The sequence below is a fragment of the Cydia strobilella genome, chromosome 11 (genome assembly GCF_947568885.1).
Source record: "Cydia strobilella chromosome 11, ilCydStro3.1, whole genome shotgun sequence".
Classification (NCBI taxonomy): Eukaryota; Metazoa; Arthropoda; class Insecta; order Lepidoptera; family Tortricidae; genus Cydia; species Cydia strobilella.
In genome coordinates this window covers 2,182,505-2,199,631 of record NC_086051.1, presented here as the reverse complement: position 1 = coordinate 2,199,631, position 17,127 = coordinate 2,182,505, and the positions used below count along the sequence as shown (strand labels likewise).

Genomic DNA, 17,127 nt, shown 5'->3' with positions numbered 1-17,127 from the left:
CGGCAAGCCCGACGAGGCCTTCATCGCTGGACACAACATTGACGGGAGGGTGCTGTTCCCCGCCACTGGATATCTCGTAAGTCGGCTCCGTTGTATTACCCCGACGTGGGCTGGGACCACTCCATCGAGTGGAGCGTGGCCGACTTCAAGCAGGCCGGCCGCACGGGCGAGAACATCATCGAGTACGACCTCGGCAAGCCCGACGAGGCCTTCATCGCTGGACACAACATTGACGGGAGGGTGCTGTTCCCCGCCACTGGATATCTCGTAAGTCGGCTCCGTTGTATTACCCCGACGTGGGCTGGGACCACTCCATCGAGTGGAGCGTGGCCGACTTCAAGCAGGCCGGCCGCACGGGCGAGAACATCATCGAGTACGACCTCGGCAAGCCCGACGAGGCCTTCATCGCTGGACACAACATTGACGGGAGGGTGCTGTTCCCCGCCACTGGATATCTCGTAAGTCGGCTCCGTTGTATTACCCCGACGTGGGCTGGGACCACTCCATCGAGTGGAGCGTGGCCGACTTCAAGCAGGCCGGCCGCACGGGCGAGAACATCATCGAGTACGACCTCGGCAAGCCCGACGAGGCCTTCATCGCTGGACACAACATTGACGGGAGGGTGCTGTTCCCCGCCACTGGATATCTCGTAAGTCGGCTCCGTTGTATTACCCCGACGTGGGCTGGGACCACTCCATCGAGTGGAGCGTGGCCGACTTCAAGCAGGCCGGCCGCACGGGCGAGAACATCATCGAGTACGACCTCGGCAAGCCCGACGAGGCCTTCATCGCTGGACACAACATTGACGGGAGGGTGCTGTTCCCCGCCACTGGATATCTCGTAAGTCGGCTCCGTTGTATTACCCCGACGTGGGCTGGGACCACTCCATCGAGTGGAGCGTGGCCGACTTCAAGCAGGCCGGCCGCACGGGCGAGAACATCATCGAGTACGACCTCGGCAAGCCCGACGAGGCCTTCATCGCTGGACACAACATTGACGGGAGGGTGCTGTTCCCCGCCACTGGATATCTCGTAAGTCGGCTCCGTTGTATTACCCCGACGTGGGCTGGGACCACTCCATCGAGTGGAGCGTGGCCGACTTCAAGCAGGCCGGCCGCACGGGCGAGAACATCATCGAGTACGACCTCGGCAAGCCCGACGAGGCCTTCATCGCTGGACACAACATTGACGGGAGGGTGCTGTTCCCCGCCACTGGATATCTCGTAAGTCGGCTCCGTTGTATTACCCCGACGTGGGCTGGGACCACTCCATCGAGTGGAGCGTGGCCGACTTCAAGCAGGCCGGCCGCACGGGCGAGAACATCATCGAGTACGACCTCGGCAAGCCCGACGAGGCCTTCATCGCTGGACACAACATTGACGGGAGGGTGCTGTTCCCCGCCACTGGATATCTCGTAAGTCGGCTCCGTTGTATTACCCCGACGTGGGCTGGGACCACTCCATCGAGTGGAGCGTGGCCGACTTCAAGCAGGCCGGCCGCACGGGCGAGAACATCATCGAGTACGACCTCGGCAAGCCCGACGAGGCCTTCATCGCTGGACACAACATTGACGGGAGGGTGCTGTTCCCCGCCACTGGATATCTCGTAAGTCGGCTCCGTTGTATTACCCCGACGTGGGCTGGGACCACTCCATCGAGTGGAGCGTGGCCGACTTCAAGCAGGCCGGCCGCACGGGCGAGAACATCATCGAGTACGACCTCGGCAAGCCCGACGAGGCCTTCATCGCTGGACACAACATTGACGGGAGGGTGCTGTTCCCCGCCACTGGATATCTCGTAAGTCGGCTCCGTTGTATTACCCCGACGTGGGCTGGGACCACTCCATCGAGTGGAGCGTGGCCGACTTCAAGCAGGCCGGCCGCACGGGCGAGAACATCATCGAGTACGACCTCGGCAAGCCCGACGAGGCCTTCATCGCTGGACACAACATTGACGGGAGGGTGCTGTTCCCCGCCACTGGATATCTCGTAAGTCGGCTCCGTTGTATTACCCCGACGTGGGCTGGGACCACTCCATCGAGTGGAGCGTGGCCGACTTCAAGCAGGCCGGCCGCACGGGCGAGAACATCATCGAGTACGACCTCGGCAAGCCCGACGAGGCCTTCATCGCTGGACACAACATTGACGGGAGGGTGCTGTTCCCCGCCACTGGATATCTCGTAAGTCGGCTCCGTTGTATTACCCCGACGTGGGCTGGGACCACTCCATCGAGTGGAGCGTGGCCGACTTCAAGCAGGCCGGCCGCACGGGCGAGAACATCATCGAGTACGACCTCGGCAAGCCCGACGAGGCCTTCATCGCTGGACACAACATTGACGGGAGGGTGCTGTTCCCCGCCACTGGATATCTCGTAAGTCGGCTCCGTTGTATTACCCCGACGTGGGCTGGGACCACTCCATCGAGTGGAGCGTGGCCGACTTCAAGCAGGCCGGCCGCACGGGCGAGAACATCATCGAGTACGACCTCGGCAAGCCCGACGAGGCCTTCATCGCTGGACACAACATTGACGGGAGGGTGCTGTTCCCCGCCACTGGATATCTCGTAAGTCGGCTCCGTTGTATTACCCCGACGTGGGCTGGGACCACTCCATCGAGTGGAGCGTGGCCGACTTCAAGCAGGCCGGCCGCACGGGCGAGAACATCATCGAGTACGACCTCGGCAAGCCCGACGAGGCCTTCATCGCTGGACACAACATTGACGGGAGGGTGCTGTTCCCCGCCACTGGATATCTCGTAAGTCGGCTCCGTTGTATTACCCCGACGTGGGCTGGGACCACTCCATCGAGTGGAGCGTGGCCGACTTCAAGCAGGCCGGCCGCACGGGCGAGAACATCATCGAGTACGACCTCGGCAAGCCCGACGAGGCCTTCATCGCTGGACACAACATTGACGGGAGGGTGCTGTTCCCCGCCACTGGATATCTCGTAAGTCGGCTCCGTTGTATTACCCCGACGTGGGCTGGGACCACTCCATCGAGTGGAGCGTGGCCGACTTCAAGCAGGCCGGCCGCACGGGCGAGAACATCATCGAGTACGACCTCGGCAAGCCCGACGAGGCCTTCATCGCTGGACACAACATTGACGGGAGGGTGCTGTTCCCCGCCACTGGATATCTCGTAAGTCGGCTCCGTTGTATTACCCCGACGTGGGCTGGGACCACTCCATCGAGTGGAGCGTGGCCGACTTCAAGCAGGCCGGCCGCACGGGCGAGAACATCATCGAGTACGACCTCGGCAAGCCCGACGAGGCCTTCATCGCTGGACACAACATTGACGGGAGGGTGCTGTTCCCCGCCACTGGATATCTCGTAAGTCGGCTCCGTTGTATTACCCCGACGTGGGCTGGGACCACTCCATCGAGTGGAGCGTGGCCGACTTCAAGCAGGCCGGCCGCACGGGCGAGAACATCATCGAGTACGACCTCGGCAAGCCCGACGAGGCCTTCATCGCTGGACACAACATTGACGGGAGGGTGCTGTTCCCCGCCACTGGATATCTCGTAAGTCGGCTCCGTTGTATTACCCCGACGTGGGCTGGGACCACTCCATCGAGTGGAGCGTGGCCGACTTCAAGCAGGCCGGCCGCACGGGCGAGAACATCATCGAGTACGACCTCGGCAAGCCCGACGAGGCCTTCATCGCTGGACACAACATTGACGGGAGGGTGCTGTTCCCCGCCACTGGATATCTCGTAAGTCGGCTCCGTTGTATTACCCCGACGTGGGCTGGGACCACTCCATCGAGTGGAGCGTGGCCGACTTCAAGCAGGCCGGCCGCACGGGCGAGAACATCATCGAGTACGACCTCGGCAAGCCCGACGAGGCCTTCATCGCTGGACACAACATTGACGGGAGGGTGCTGTTCCCCGCCACTGGATATCTCGTAAGTCGGCTCCGTTGTATTACCCCGACGTGGGCTGGGACCACTCCATCGAGTGGAGCGTGGCCGACTTCAAGCAGGCCGGCCGCACGGGCGAGAACATCATCGAGTACGACCTCGGCAAGCCCGACGAGGCCTTCATCGCTGGACACAACATTGACGGGAGGGTGCTGTTCCCCGCCACTGGATATCTCGTAAGTCGGCTCCGTTGTATTACCCCGACGTGGGCTGGGACCACTCCATCGAGTGGAGCGTGGCCGACTTCAAGCAGGCCGGCCGCACGGGCGAGAACATCATCGAGTACGACCTCGGCAAGCCCGACGAGGCCTTCATCGCTGGACACAACATTGACGGGAGGGTGCTGTTCCCCGCCACTGGATATCTCGTAAGTCGGCTCCGTTGTATTACCCCGACGTGGGCTGGGACCACTCCATCGAGTGGAGCGTGGCCGACTTCAAGCAGGCCGGCCGCACGGGCGAGAACATCATCGAGTACGACCTCGGCAAGCCCGACGAGGCCTTCATCGCTGGACACAACATTGACGGGAGGGTGCTGTTCCCCGCCACTGGATATCTCGTAAGTCGGCTCCGTTGTATTACCCCGACGTGGGCTGGGACCACTCCATCGAGTGGAGCGTGGCCGACTTCAAGCAGGCCGGCCGCACGGGCGAGAACATCATCGAGTACGACCTCGGCAAGCCCGACGAGGCCTTCATCGCTGGACACAACATTGACGGGAGGGTGCTGTTCCCCGCCACTGGATATCTCGTAAGTCGGCTCCGTTGTATTACCCCGACGTGGGCTGGGACCACTCCATCGAGTGGAGCGTGGCCGACTTCAAGCAGGCCGGCCGCACGGGCGAGAACATCATCGAGTACGACCTCGGCAAGCCCGACGAGGCCTTCATCGCTGGACACAACATTGACGGGAGGGTGCTGTTCCCCGCCACTGGATATCTCGTAAGTCGGCTCCGTTGTATTACCCCGACGTGGGCTGGGACCACTCCATCGAGTGGAGCGTGGCCGACTTCAAGCAGGCCGGCCGCACGGGCGAGAACATCATCGAGTACGACCTCGGCAAGCCCGACGAGGCCTTCATCGCTGGACACAACATTGACGGGAGGGTGCTGTTCCCCGCCACTGGATATCTCGTAAGTCGGCTCCGTTGTATTACCCCGACGTGGGCTGGGACCACTCCATCGAGTGGAGCGTGGCCGACTTCAAGCAGGCCGGCCGCACGGGCGAGAACATCATCGAGTACGACCTCGGCAAGCCCGACGAGGCCTTCATCGCTGGACACAACATTGACGGGAGGGTGCTGTTCCCCGCCACTGGATATCTCGTAAGTCGGCTCCGTTGTATTACCCCGACGTGGGCTGGGACCACTCCATCGAGTGGAGCGTGGCCGACTTCAAGCAGGCCGGCCGCACGGGCGAGAACATCATCGAGTACGACCTCGGCAAGCCCGACGAGGCCTTCATCGCTGGACACAACATTGACGGGAGGGTGCTGTTCCCCGCCACTGGATATCTCGTAAGTCGGCTCCGTTGTATTACCCCGACGTGGGCTGGGACCACTCCATCGAGTGGAGCGTGGCCGACTTCAAGCAGGCCGGCCGCACGGGCGAGAACATCATCGAGTACGACCTCGGCAAGCCCGACGAGGCCTTCATCGCTGGACACAACATTGACGGGAGGGTGCTGTTCCCCGCCACTGGATATCTCGTAAGTCGGCTCCGTTGTATTACCCCGACGTGGGCTGGGACCACTCCATCGAGTGGAGCGTGGCCGACTTCAAGCAGGCCGGCCGCACGGGCGAGAACATCATCGAGTACGACCTCGGCAAGCCCGACGAGGCCTTCATCGCTGGACACAACATTGACGGGAGGGTGCTGTTCCCCGCCACTGGATATCTCGTAAGTCGGCTCCGTTGTATTACCCCGACGTGGGCTGGGACCACTCCATCGAGTGGAGCGTGGCCGACTTCAAGCAGGCCGGCCGCACGGGCGAGAACATCATCGAGTACGACCTCGGCAAGCCCGACGAGGCCTTCATCGCTGGACACAACATTGACGGGAGGGTGCTGTTCCCCGCCACTGGATATCTCGTAAGTCGGCTCCGTTGTATTACCCCGACGTGGGCTGGGACCACTCCATCGAGTGGAGCGTGGCCGACTTCAAGCAGGCCGGCCGCACGGGCGAGAACATCATCGAGTACGACCTCGGCAAGCCCGACGAGGCCTTCATCGCTGGACACAACATTGACGGGAGGGTGCTGTTCCCCGCCACTGGATATCTCGTAAGTCGGCTCCGTTGTATTACCCCGACGTGGGCTGGGACCACTCCATCGAGTGGAGCGTGGCCGACTTCAAGCAGGCCGGCCGCACGGGCGAGAACATCATCGAGTACGACCTCGGCAAGCCCGACGAGGCCTTCATCGCTGGACACAACATTGACGGGAGGGTGCTGTTCCCCGCCACTGGATATCTCGTAAGTCGGCTCCGTTGTATTACCCCGACGTGGGCTGGGACCACTCCATCGAGTGGAGCGTGGCCGACTTCAAGCAGGCCGGCCGCACGGGCGAGAACATCATCGAGTACGACCTCGGCAAGCCCGACGAGGCCTTCATCGCTGGACACAACATTGACGGGAGGGTGCTGTTCCCCGCCACTGGATATCTCGTAAGTCGGCTCCGTTGTATTACCCCGACGTGGGCTGGGACCACTCCATCGAGTGGAGCGTGGCCGACTTCAAGCAGGCCGGCCGCACGGGCGAGAACATCATCGAGTACGACCTCGGCAAGCCCGACGAGGCCTTCATCGCTGGACACAACATTGACGGGAGGGTGCTGTTCCCCGCCACTGGATATCTCGTAAGTCGGCTCCGTTGTATTACCCCGACGTGGGCTGGGACCACTCCATCGAGTGGAGCGTGGCCGACTTCAAGCAGGCCGGCCGCACGGGCGAGAACATCATCGAGTACGACCTCGGCAAGCCCGACGAGGCCTTCATCGCTGGACACAACATTGACGGGAGGGTGCTGTTCCCCGCCACTGGATATCTCGTAAGTCGGCTCCGTTGTATTACCCCGACGTGGGCTGGGACCACTCCATCGAGTGGAGCGTGGCCGACTTCAAGCAGGCCGGCCGCACGGGCGAGAACATCATCGAGTACGACCTCGGCAAGCCCGACGAGGCCTTCATCGCTGGACACAACATTGACGGGAGGGTGCTGTTCCCCGCCACTGAATATCTCGTAAGTCGGCTCCGTTGCTTCAAATTGTATTGGTAGGTTACATAAGAGTGTATAAAAGAAGCGGACGAAAAAAAGACCCCTGTACTGCTGCGCTGATTATTATTGTTATGTACGCAATACATCTAATTATTGTTTTGATCGGTTACCAGAGACTTACATCTCTGTTATATTGTAGTAGTTATTTTTTCATATTGTATTCGGTTACCGCGATAGTTACTGATGAAATAAAACTGAAAACGGATTTACCCAGGTATTTCATTAGTATTGTTATTATTTTCATTTTTATTTTGACGATCATGATAGAAATTCTTATATTTTTGACATTAATGCAAACTTATTATGTAATTGTCTTTCATGAAATAAATCATCTAATCTAATTCTTAATGGATTCCCAAAGAATCCGAAACATGTCGCCAAAAGCGACTAAAAATAATAGTGAGTAAAAACCGTACTGATAAATATTTTGAGATATGTCTCACGATAGTTTAAGTGCAAATGTTGTATTGTGAAAGAACCCTTGAGGCCTAATGGTATAAATCTTTGAATTTTGTTTGTTTTCTCTTTACAGACTTTGATATGGCGTACAGTAGCCAAGGTCCACAACTTGAAGTTGGAAGAGGCCCCCGTAGTTCTAGAGAACATACAGTTCCGTCGTGCCACCATCGTATCTCGCGATGTACCTTTGAGGTTCCTCGTCACGTTACTGGGAGGCACGGGCGAGTTCGAAGTCTGCGAGGGCGGGGCGGTAGTCGTCACAGGAATCGCCCGCCTCACCGAAGACCCCGCCTCCGAGCGTCTGCCTGCCACGTCCCTCTTTGACCCCGAAGAAAAGCAAGAGGACCTACCCACCCTCGACACCGAGGACATCTACAAAGAACTCCGTCTCCGAGGCTACAACTACCAGGGCATCTTCCAAGGAATCAAGTCTTCGGACGGCCGCGGCAAGACCGGCCAGCTCAAATGGGAAGACAACTGGATCTCGTTCATGGACACGATGCTCCAGTTCGGTATCATCGGCGTGGACACGCGGGAGCTCTACCTTCCCACTCGTCTTCAGCGCGCGCTCATCGATCCCATCGCGCAGCGTAAGGCGGCCGAAGCGGCGGCACAAACCGGCGGCACTATTCCGATTAAGTTATACCGCAATATTGACGTGACCGTGGCGGGGGGCGTGGAATTCCGCGGCGTGAAGACTTCCCTAGCTCCACGCAGAACTAACGCTCAATCTGCCCCGAAACTGGAGAAATACGTGTTCTTGCCGCTGGATGGCGCTCGCGTGGGCACGGAAGACACGGGAAGGTCCAAGCGGCACGCGCTGACGGCGGCGCTGCAGATCGCGCTGGAGAACAGCAACGTGCTCAAGATGAAGCTCACCGAGCCCGCGATGCAGCGCCCGGCCGAGGCCCTGCTGCTGCCGCATGCCCTGCAAGGTAATACGCAACTTTTACATATTATTTTATCATCACAATATCACAATGTTAATTTGACTAACTGTAGGTACCCGTACTGTCCACAGTGCTGGAGGCGGAGCCGGCGGTGCGCGTGGACGCCAGTCTGGCGGCCGGCGCCGACACCGCGCAGTACACCGCTGCCATGGAACCGCTTGGGATCAAGGTATATTACATATATAATATCCTGAACTGAATCGCCTGAACAGTACATATGCCTTAAAATTTTCGACACAATCATGTAAAGTGCTATTTACTGCACTAGAGCGGTAAAGTAGCACCATATGTACTGTAAATTACAATTACATTTAGACAAAAAAATAATACTTTCAACTAGTAAAATCATACCACCAAACCAAACCAAAACCAAAAGTATACAGCTAAGATACGCGAGCTGCCGCAGCCCGCGATACCTTCATACTCGTACGCGCGCCGGCCGCCGCGCCCGGCGCCCCCGGCGGGTTGGTCAACGACACCTCCTCGTAACTCATGAGGCCCTGGTACTTGCTCCTTGCTAAATTCAATTTAAAAACAATTTTTTTTCTTGATTTTGGCCACCGTAGCCTATGTAGACTTAACAAGCAACGCTAAGCGGTTTTCGTAGGGTATGGATGTTGCTATATGAAGGGTGTCACATGCGCGTTTCTGAATTACGAAGCAATTGTTTCTACTACAACATAAAATGAAATGTTTTTGTTGGCCAACCAATCACGAAGCAGATGCGACGCAGGAGCGTGTTTAAGTAGGTTAATTTGCATTGAATCGAGTCTCCTTAAACAAGAAATATTTTATCGAAATGTATGAAGTTCTATTTTCAAATTTTTTATAATTGGCTAAACCGTACCGATAAAATTCTTATGCTCGAGTCGGAAGTGCCATAGACTATCCAACGTTGAAAAGAGTAAGGTTGTAGTGTTGCATATGAATGTGTGTACAGCTACTCGACAAAAGTTTTTAATTTTCCCTCCAATCTCTACATAATGTTTTTTTTTTACGGAAGTCGTGCGTATTTCGCGTGCGTAGTGTTCGAATAGACCTTATTAGGGCTATTATACACAACCTGATATAGTTGGTCAAACCAAATTGTCGGTAAATAAGAAAAAAAAAATACTATACTCATACTCATCATATATATTTTCTTTTGGGTGCTAGTACTAGTGTAAGACAAAGATAGTATGATTCTTTCTCTATGTTTGAAATGAGACAGTCCTTTGACAAACTATAAATGCAGAGGTTTTTAAATATTGTCTATGGTCTCTGGTGACTTAGGCCCCATTCGCACGAGCATTCGCTAATCAGAGAAATCGACTCCACACTCGCGTTCGCGGCTACGCGCCGCGTAGTATGGAGCGGGCTATACAGATTAGTATACTTAATATCAGTTCGTGTGTAATAGGCGTTAACGCGGATATTTTTGGTCCGATAACCATTCAGCCACTGGAAAAAAATTAAAAATATAAATCAGCTGTTTAGCCTGATAATCCATGCTGATAATGAACACAGACGCCATGTTTACATTAAAATAAATAAATAAAATACTTCCCGGCCTAGGCCTTCAATTTCGTATGAAATTCCTTTACAGTTCTCTCGAGTTGCTCCGCCCGTAACGTGATACTTTGAAGCCTGTTTTGACGCACATAAGGACGATATTTCATTGCATGTTTGATAAAATATTATTATGTTATATTTCCAGGTGACGAAAAAGGATATCGCGAGCGGTCTAGAAGGCGACTGCCACGTGGTACTGGGAGCCGACGTGGTGGCGCGGCACGGCGCCGCCACGCTGGCCGCGCTGGCCGCCGCCGCCGGCCCTGCTGGCTTCGTGCTGCTGGAGGAGCCGGCCCGAGCGCTCGACGGCCCCGCTGCGCAGGCTGTGCTCGCTGAGGCTGGCCTCACACTGGTAAGGATGTCGCGAGCGGTCTAGAAGGCGACTGCCACGTGGTACTGGGAGCCGACGTGGTGGCGCGGCACGGCGCCGCCACGCTGGCCGCGCTGGCCGCCGCCGCCGGCCCTGCTGGCTTCGTGCTGCTGGAGGAGCCGGCCCGAGCGCTCGACGGCCCCGCTGCGCAGGCTGTGCTCGCTGAGGCTGGCCTCACACTGGTAAGGATGTCGCGAGCGGTCTAGAAGGCGACTGCCACGTGGTACTGGGAGCCGACGTGGTGGCGCGGCACGGCGCCGCCACGCTGGCCGCGCTGGCCGCCGCCGCCGGCCCTGCTGGCTTCGTGCTGCTGGAGGAGCCGGCCCGAGCGCTCGACGGCCCCGCTGCGCAGGCTGTGCTCGCTGAGGCTGGCCTCACACTGGTAAGGATGTCGCGAGCGGTCTAGAAGGCGACTGCCACGTGGTACTGGGAGCCGACGTGGTGGCGCGGCACGGCGCCGCCACGCTGGCCGCGCTGGCCGCCGCCGCCGGCCCTGCTGGCTTCGTGCTGCTGGAGGAGCCGGCCCGAGCGCTCGACGGCCCCGCTGCGCAGGCTGTGCTCGCTGAGGCTGGCCTCACACTGGTAAGGATGTCGCGAGCGGTCTAGAAGGCGACTGCCACGTGGTACTGGGAGCCGACGTGGTGGCGCGGCACGGCGCCGCCACGCTGGCCGCGCTGGCCGCCGCCGCCGGCCCTGCTGGCTTCGTGCTGCTGGAGGAGCCGGCCCGAGCGCTCGACGGCCCCGCTGCGCAGGCTGTGCTCGCTGAGGCTGGCCTCACACTGGTAAGGATGTCGCGAGCGGTCTAGAAGGCGACTGCCACGTGGTACTGGGAGCCGACGTGGTGGCGCGGCACGGCGCCGCCACGCTGGCCGCGCTGGCCGCCGCCGCCGGCCCTGCTGGCTTCGTGCTGCTGGAGGAGCCGGCCCGAGCGCTCGACGGCCCCGCTGCGCAGGCTGTGCTCGCTGAGGCTGGCCTCACACTGGTAAGGATGTCGCGAGCGGTCTAGAAGGCGACTGCCACGTGGTACTGGGAGCCGACGTGGTGGCGCGGCACGGCGCCGCCACGCTGGCCGCGCTGGCCGCCGCCGCCGGCCCTGCTGGCTTCGTGCTGCTGGAGGAGCCGGCCCGAGCGCTCGACGGCCCCGCTGCGCAGGCTGTGCTCGCTGAGGCTGGCCTCACACTGGTAAGGATGTCGCGAGCGGTCTAGAAGGCGACTGCCACGTGGTACTGGGAGCCGACGTGGTGGCGCGGCACGGCGCCGCCACGCTGGCCGCGCTGGCCGCCGCCGCCGGCCCTGCTGGCTTCGTGCTGCTGGAGGAGCCGGCCCGAGCGCTCGACGGCCCCGCTGCGCAGGCTGTGCTCGCTGAGGCTGGCCTCACACTGGTAAGGATGTCGCGAGCGGTCTAGAAGGCGACTGCCACGTGGTACTGGGAGCCGACGTGGTGGCGCGGCACGGCGCCGCCACGCTGGCCGCGCTGGCCGCCGCCGCCGGCCCTGCTGGCTTCGTGCTGCTGGAGGAGCCGGCCCGAGCGCTCGACGGCCCCGCTGCGCAGGCTGTGCTCGCTGAGGCTGGCCTCACACTGGTAAGGATGTCGCGAGCGGTCTAGAAGGCGACTGCCACGTGGTACTGGGAGCCGACGTGGTGGCGCGGCACGGCGCCGCCACGCTGGCCGCGCTGGCCGCCGCCGCCGGCCCTGCTGGCTTCGTGCTGCTGGAGGAGCCGGCCCGAGCGCTCGACGGCCCCGCTGCGCAGGCTGTGCTCGCTGAGGCTGGCCTCACACTGGTAAGGATGTCGCGAGCGGTCTAGAAGGCGACTGCCACGTGGTACTGGGAGCCGACGTGGTGGCGCGGCACGGCGCCGCCACGCTGGCCGCGCTGGCCGCCGCCGCCGGCCCTGCTGGCTTCGTGCTGCTGGAGGAGCCGGCCCGAGCGCTCGACGGCCCCGCTGCGCAGGCTGTGCTCGCTGAGGCTGGCCTCACACTGGTAAGGATGTCGCGAGCGGTCTAGAAGGCGACTGCCACGTGGTACTGGGAGCCGACGTGGTGGCGCGGCACGGCGCCGCCACGCTGGCCGCGCTGGCCGCCGCCGCCGGCCCTGCTGGCTTCGTGCTGCTGGAGGAGCCGGCCCGAGCGCTCGACGGCCCCGCTGCGCAGGCTGTGCTCGCTGAGGCTGGCCTCACACTGGTAAGGATGTCGCGAGCGGTCTAGAAGGCGACTGCCACGTGGTACTGGGAGCCGACGTGGTGGCGCGGCACGGCGCCGCCACGCTGGCCGCGCTGGCCGCCGCCGCCGGCCCTGCTGGCTTCGTGCTGCTGGAGGAGCCGGCCCGAGCGCTCGACGGCCCCGCTGCGCAGGCTGTGCTCGCTGAGGCTGGCCTCACACTGGTAAGGATGTCGCGAGCGGTCTAGAAGGCGACTGCCACGTGGTACTGGGAGCCGACGTGGTGGCGCGGCACGGCGCCGCCACGCTGGCCGCGCTGGCCGCCGCCGCCGGCCCTGCTGGCTTCGTGCTGCTGGAGGAGCCGGCCCGAGCGCTCGACGGCCCCGCTGCGCAGGCTGTGCTCGCTGAGGCTGGCCTCACACTGGTAAGGATGTCGCGAGCGGTCTAGAAGGCGACTGCCACGTGGTACTGGGAGCCGACGTGGTGGCGCGGCACGGCGCCGCCACGCTGGCCGCGCTGGCCGCCGCCGCCGGCCCTGCTGGCTTCGTGCTGCTGGAGGAGCCGGCCCGAGCGCTCGACGGCCCCGCTGCGCAGGCTGTGCTCGCTGAGGCTGGCCTCACACTGGTAAGGATGTCGCGAGCGGTCTAGAAGGCGACTGCCACGTGGTACTGGGAGCCGACGTGGTGGCGCGGCACGGCGCCGCCACGCTGGCCGCGCTGGCCGCCGCCGCCGGCCCTGCTGGCTTCGTGCTGCTGGAGGAGCCGGCCCGAGCGCTCGACGGCCCCGCTGCGCAGGCTGTGCTCGCTGAGGCTGGCCTCACACTGGTAAGGATGTCGCGAGCGGTCTAGAAGGCGACTGCCACGTGGTACTGGGAGCCGACGTGGTGGCGCGGCACGGCGCCGCCACGCTGGCCGCGCTGGCCGCCGCCGCCGGCCCTGCTGGCTTCGTGCTGCTGGAGGAGCCGGCCCGAGCGCTCGACGGCCCCGCTGCGCAGGCTGTGCTCGCTGAGGCTGGCCTCACACTGGTAAGGATGTCGCGAGCGGTCTAGAAGGCGACTGCCACGTGGTACTGGGAGCCGACGTGGTGGCGCGGCACGGCGCCGCCACGCTGGCCGCGCTGGCCGCCGCCGCCGGCCCTGCTGGCTTCGTGCTGCTGGAGGAGCCGGCCCGAGCGCTCGACGGCCCCGCTGCGCAGGCTGTGCTCGCTGAGGCTGGCCTCACACTGGTATGTGATGTTTTATACGATCCTGTCTCTGCAAAGGAAAAAAGGCCACAAGCGGTCTATAAGGTGACCGACTTGTACTAGAAGTCAATTTGAAAATAATATACCCCGATAATTTGATAACGAATAACGAAAACAGTTTTCTAAAGTCTGGCCGAGCTATCTTCACAAATGTTGCAATGTGTAAGTGCGGTAGTAAAATTTGTAGTGGCACTTTTACTGTTAGCTTAGGGCTACCCCACACTAGCGTCTTTCGAGCGTCGACGTCTTGCTAGCGTCCACGCAACGACGACGCAACTTTTCGCAACGACGGCAGCAACGTTTATCGAGCGCCAGCGTCCACACGGCGACGACGCGACGTCAGCAACGTTTTTCAAACATGAACGTCGTTCCAGCGTCTTGCCAGCGACTACTAATCTGTGCAGGCGCTGGAGACGACGACGCTTGTAAGACGCTAGTATGGGGTGGCCCTTAGGATGGTATTTCCACCTGTCCAGTGTCCTATTCATTGGTCTAAAGTGCATTGCGTCTCACTCTCTCATAAAGCAAAATGTGAAACACATTGGACCAAGAAATTAATCGGACAGGTGGAAAGCCAACCTTGACGGAATCTAAACGCTCTTTATTAATCATGCTAATTCTATCACTAAAATTACCCCATTATCACACAGGTATCGCGAGCGCGCGCCGCATCCTGCGAATACGTACTCCTCCGCCGCGAAGCGACCGTCCCGCCCACCAAGATCGTTCTCGAAGCCCGCGACGACGACTACGCCTGGGTCGAGTCTCTCAAACAATCCATGAAGCGGGCGGAGACCGAGGACCTGCGGCTGTACGTGTGGTCGCGCGCGCCCGGCTCCGGCGTCCAGGGCCTCGCCACGTGTCTGCGCCGCGAGGCCGGCGGGGATAAACTGCGGCTTTACTACCTGCCGGGGGCTAAGGACGTGTTCAACCCTGACGCGCCGGCGTACAAGGCGCAGGTGCAGCGCGATCTGGCCTTCAATGTGCTGCGCGCCGGCGTGTGGGGCACGTTCCGTCATCTGCTGCTCGACGATACTACTGAAGCTCAATTGCAGGTAAGTCTTACTAATGGTATATTTGACACCGTTATCATTCGTAAACCGTATTACAACGACATACGACCTGCAAATTGTCAGATAAGTGTTGCTGTTATTATCGATATACTACACACCTATAGTACCTACTCATTGCAAAAAGTACCGAGTAGTAAATGCACGACATAGCTAGAAGAAAGTTCTTGGTCAATCCTGCCGTTGGTTGTTGAGCTTGCTATTGGTACGAAAAAATAACACTATTCTCAAAATCCCCATGTCATTAAGTACCCCAATAATACATAACTCAACTCTAGTGCCGATACCATTCATGCTAGTCACTCAATTTGATATTATTACAGGCCCATACCCCATAAAGGGGTTTTCATGATGCTATGTATATCTTACTATACATATATGTTTAGAATGTTTTATATTTTATTTGTATTGTGTTTGAGAAATAAAAGCCTTTTTTTATTTTTGTTGTACCTTTCTTTCCTCGCAGGTGGAACACGCATACGTAAACACGCTGACCCGCGGTGACTTATCATCCCTCCGCTGGATCGAGAGCGACCTGCGCCACGCCTCAGCCACACCGCAGCGACCGCACACCGACCTGTGCCGCGTGTACTACGCGCCGCTCAACTTCCGAGACATTATGCTTGCCACTGGAAAACTGCCGCCTGATGCGCTCCCTGGAGACCTCGCCGGACAGGTATGCATCTTCAAACTTGTTTACAACTTGTTGTTGCTACGCTGAAAAGAGAGCGCTCAACTTTTGCAATCTTGCCACTGGAAAACTGCCGCCCGAAGCGCTCCCCGGAGACCTTACCGGACTAGGTACTTGACTGATTAACTGAGTTGTAATGTCATTCTTTCGAAATATTTAAATTTTAGGTCACCATTTTAATTTCTTTTGCAGGAATGTATCCTCGGTCTGGAGTTCAGTGGCCGCTCGTCGTCCGGCAAACGCGTGATGGGCATGGTCGCGGCCAAGGGTCTGGCCACCACGGTGATGGCCGACGAGGGCTTCATGTGGGAGGTGCCGAAGCAGTGGTCGCTGGAAGAAGCGGCGACCGTACCCGTAGCTTACGCGACGGCGTACTACGCTCTGGCCGTCCGGGGGCGCATGCGTAGAGGCGAAGCCGTGCTGGTGCACGCGGGGACCGGTGGCGTCGGTCAAGCCGCTATCGCCATCGCTCTGCACGCCGGCTGCAACGTGTTCACGACCGTGGGCACGCCCGACAAGCGCGCCTTCCTCCGCGAGCGCTTCCCGCAGCTCCCCGACGCTAACATCGGGAACTCTCGCGACTGCTCGTTCGAGCAGCTGGTGCTGCGCCGCACGAGGGGCCGCGGGGTGGATCTGGTGCTGAACTCGCTCGCCGGCGACAAGCTGCAAGCGTCGCTCCGCTGCCTCGCGGTCGGCGGCCGCTTCCTCGAGATCGGCAAGCTGGATCTCAGCGCCAACACCGCGCTCGGGATGGCCGTGCTGTTGAAGAACACCACCGTGCACGGCATCCTGCTGGACGCGTTGTTCGACGCGCGCGGCGACCACCCCGAGAAGGCGGAGGTCGTCAAGTGCGTGACGGAGGGCATCGCGTCCGGCGCCGTGCGGCCGCTCCCCGCCACGGTCTACTCCGACACCCAGCTCGAGCAGGCCTTCCGGTGAGTTTCATTTACACCATTTACACCACAAGCGTTGACAAAGAGCGCCACACATAGGTGCAATTTTACTTGTAAAATTCTGCGATTTAAGCAGCACAACTAAGTTGCATTTCACCATTTTGTACTATAGCCGAGGTACACCCCTAAAACTTAATTTTTGGTTATGTTTGTAATTCAATCGAGTATTGGTCGTAACAGGGAATTTTACGCGAAACTCTGCGGGGCGCCCTTACCATAATCTGAGGGTCTATCGCGAAACAAGAAAATCTAAATTTCGTTATCTAACATCTCTGTCACTTGCACATTCGAGCCATAAAGAGGCAGATAATGAAATTTCGAATTCGAAGGACCTTTGTAAACTAGTCAAAAATCAGTTAAAGGTACAGTATGTTTAAGTTACTCTATGGTTTACTAAAAAGGCTTGTGCTGCACTCTGGTGGCAGAACCTTGCAGTAATATCCCCTATTGTTGGCGCAACACAAGTGATTGCGCTTCCTTAGTGACCTCGATTGCCTTGTGCTC

General features: G+C 59.5%; 2 protein-coding genes across 2 annotated transcripts in view; both read left to right on the top strand.

Moving 5' to 3' along the window:
* The window catches only part of LOC134745411 (reticulon-4-interacting protein 1, mitochondrial), a 128,381-nt gene that overhangs the window by 66,041 nt on the left and 45,213 nt on the right, over positions 1-17,127 (top strand). The gene's annotated exons all lie outside the window — the stretch shown is intronic.
* LOC134745403 (fatty acid synthase) overlaps positions 1-17,127 on the top strand; it is a 43,352-nt gene that overhangs the window by 16,739 nt on the left and 9,486 nt on the right. Inside the window, exons 10-15 of the mRNA XM_063679444.1 lie at positions 7,712-8,573; positions 8,660-8,757; positions 10,285-10,491; positions 14,560-14,964; positions 15,446-15,655; positions 15,863-16,605. Coding sequence (XP_063535514.1) covers positions 7,712-8,573; positions 8,660-8,757; positions 10,285-10,491; positions 14,560-14,964; positions 15,446-15,655; positions 15,863-16,605 — 2,525 coding nt within the window. The remainder of the gene's footprint in view (positions 1-7,711; positions 8,574-8,659; positions 8,758-10,284; positions 10,492-14,559; positions 14,965-15,445; positions 15,656-15,862; positions 16,606-17,127) is intronic.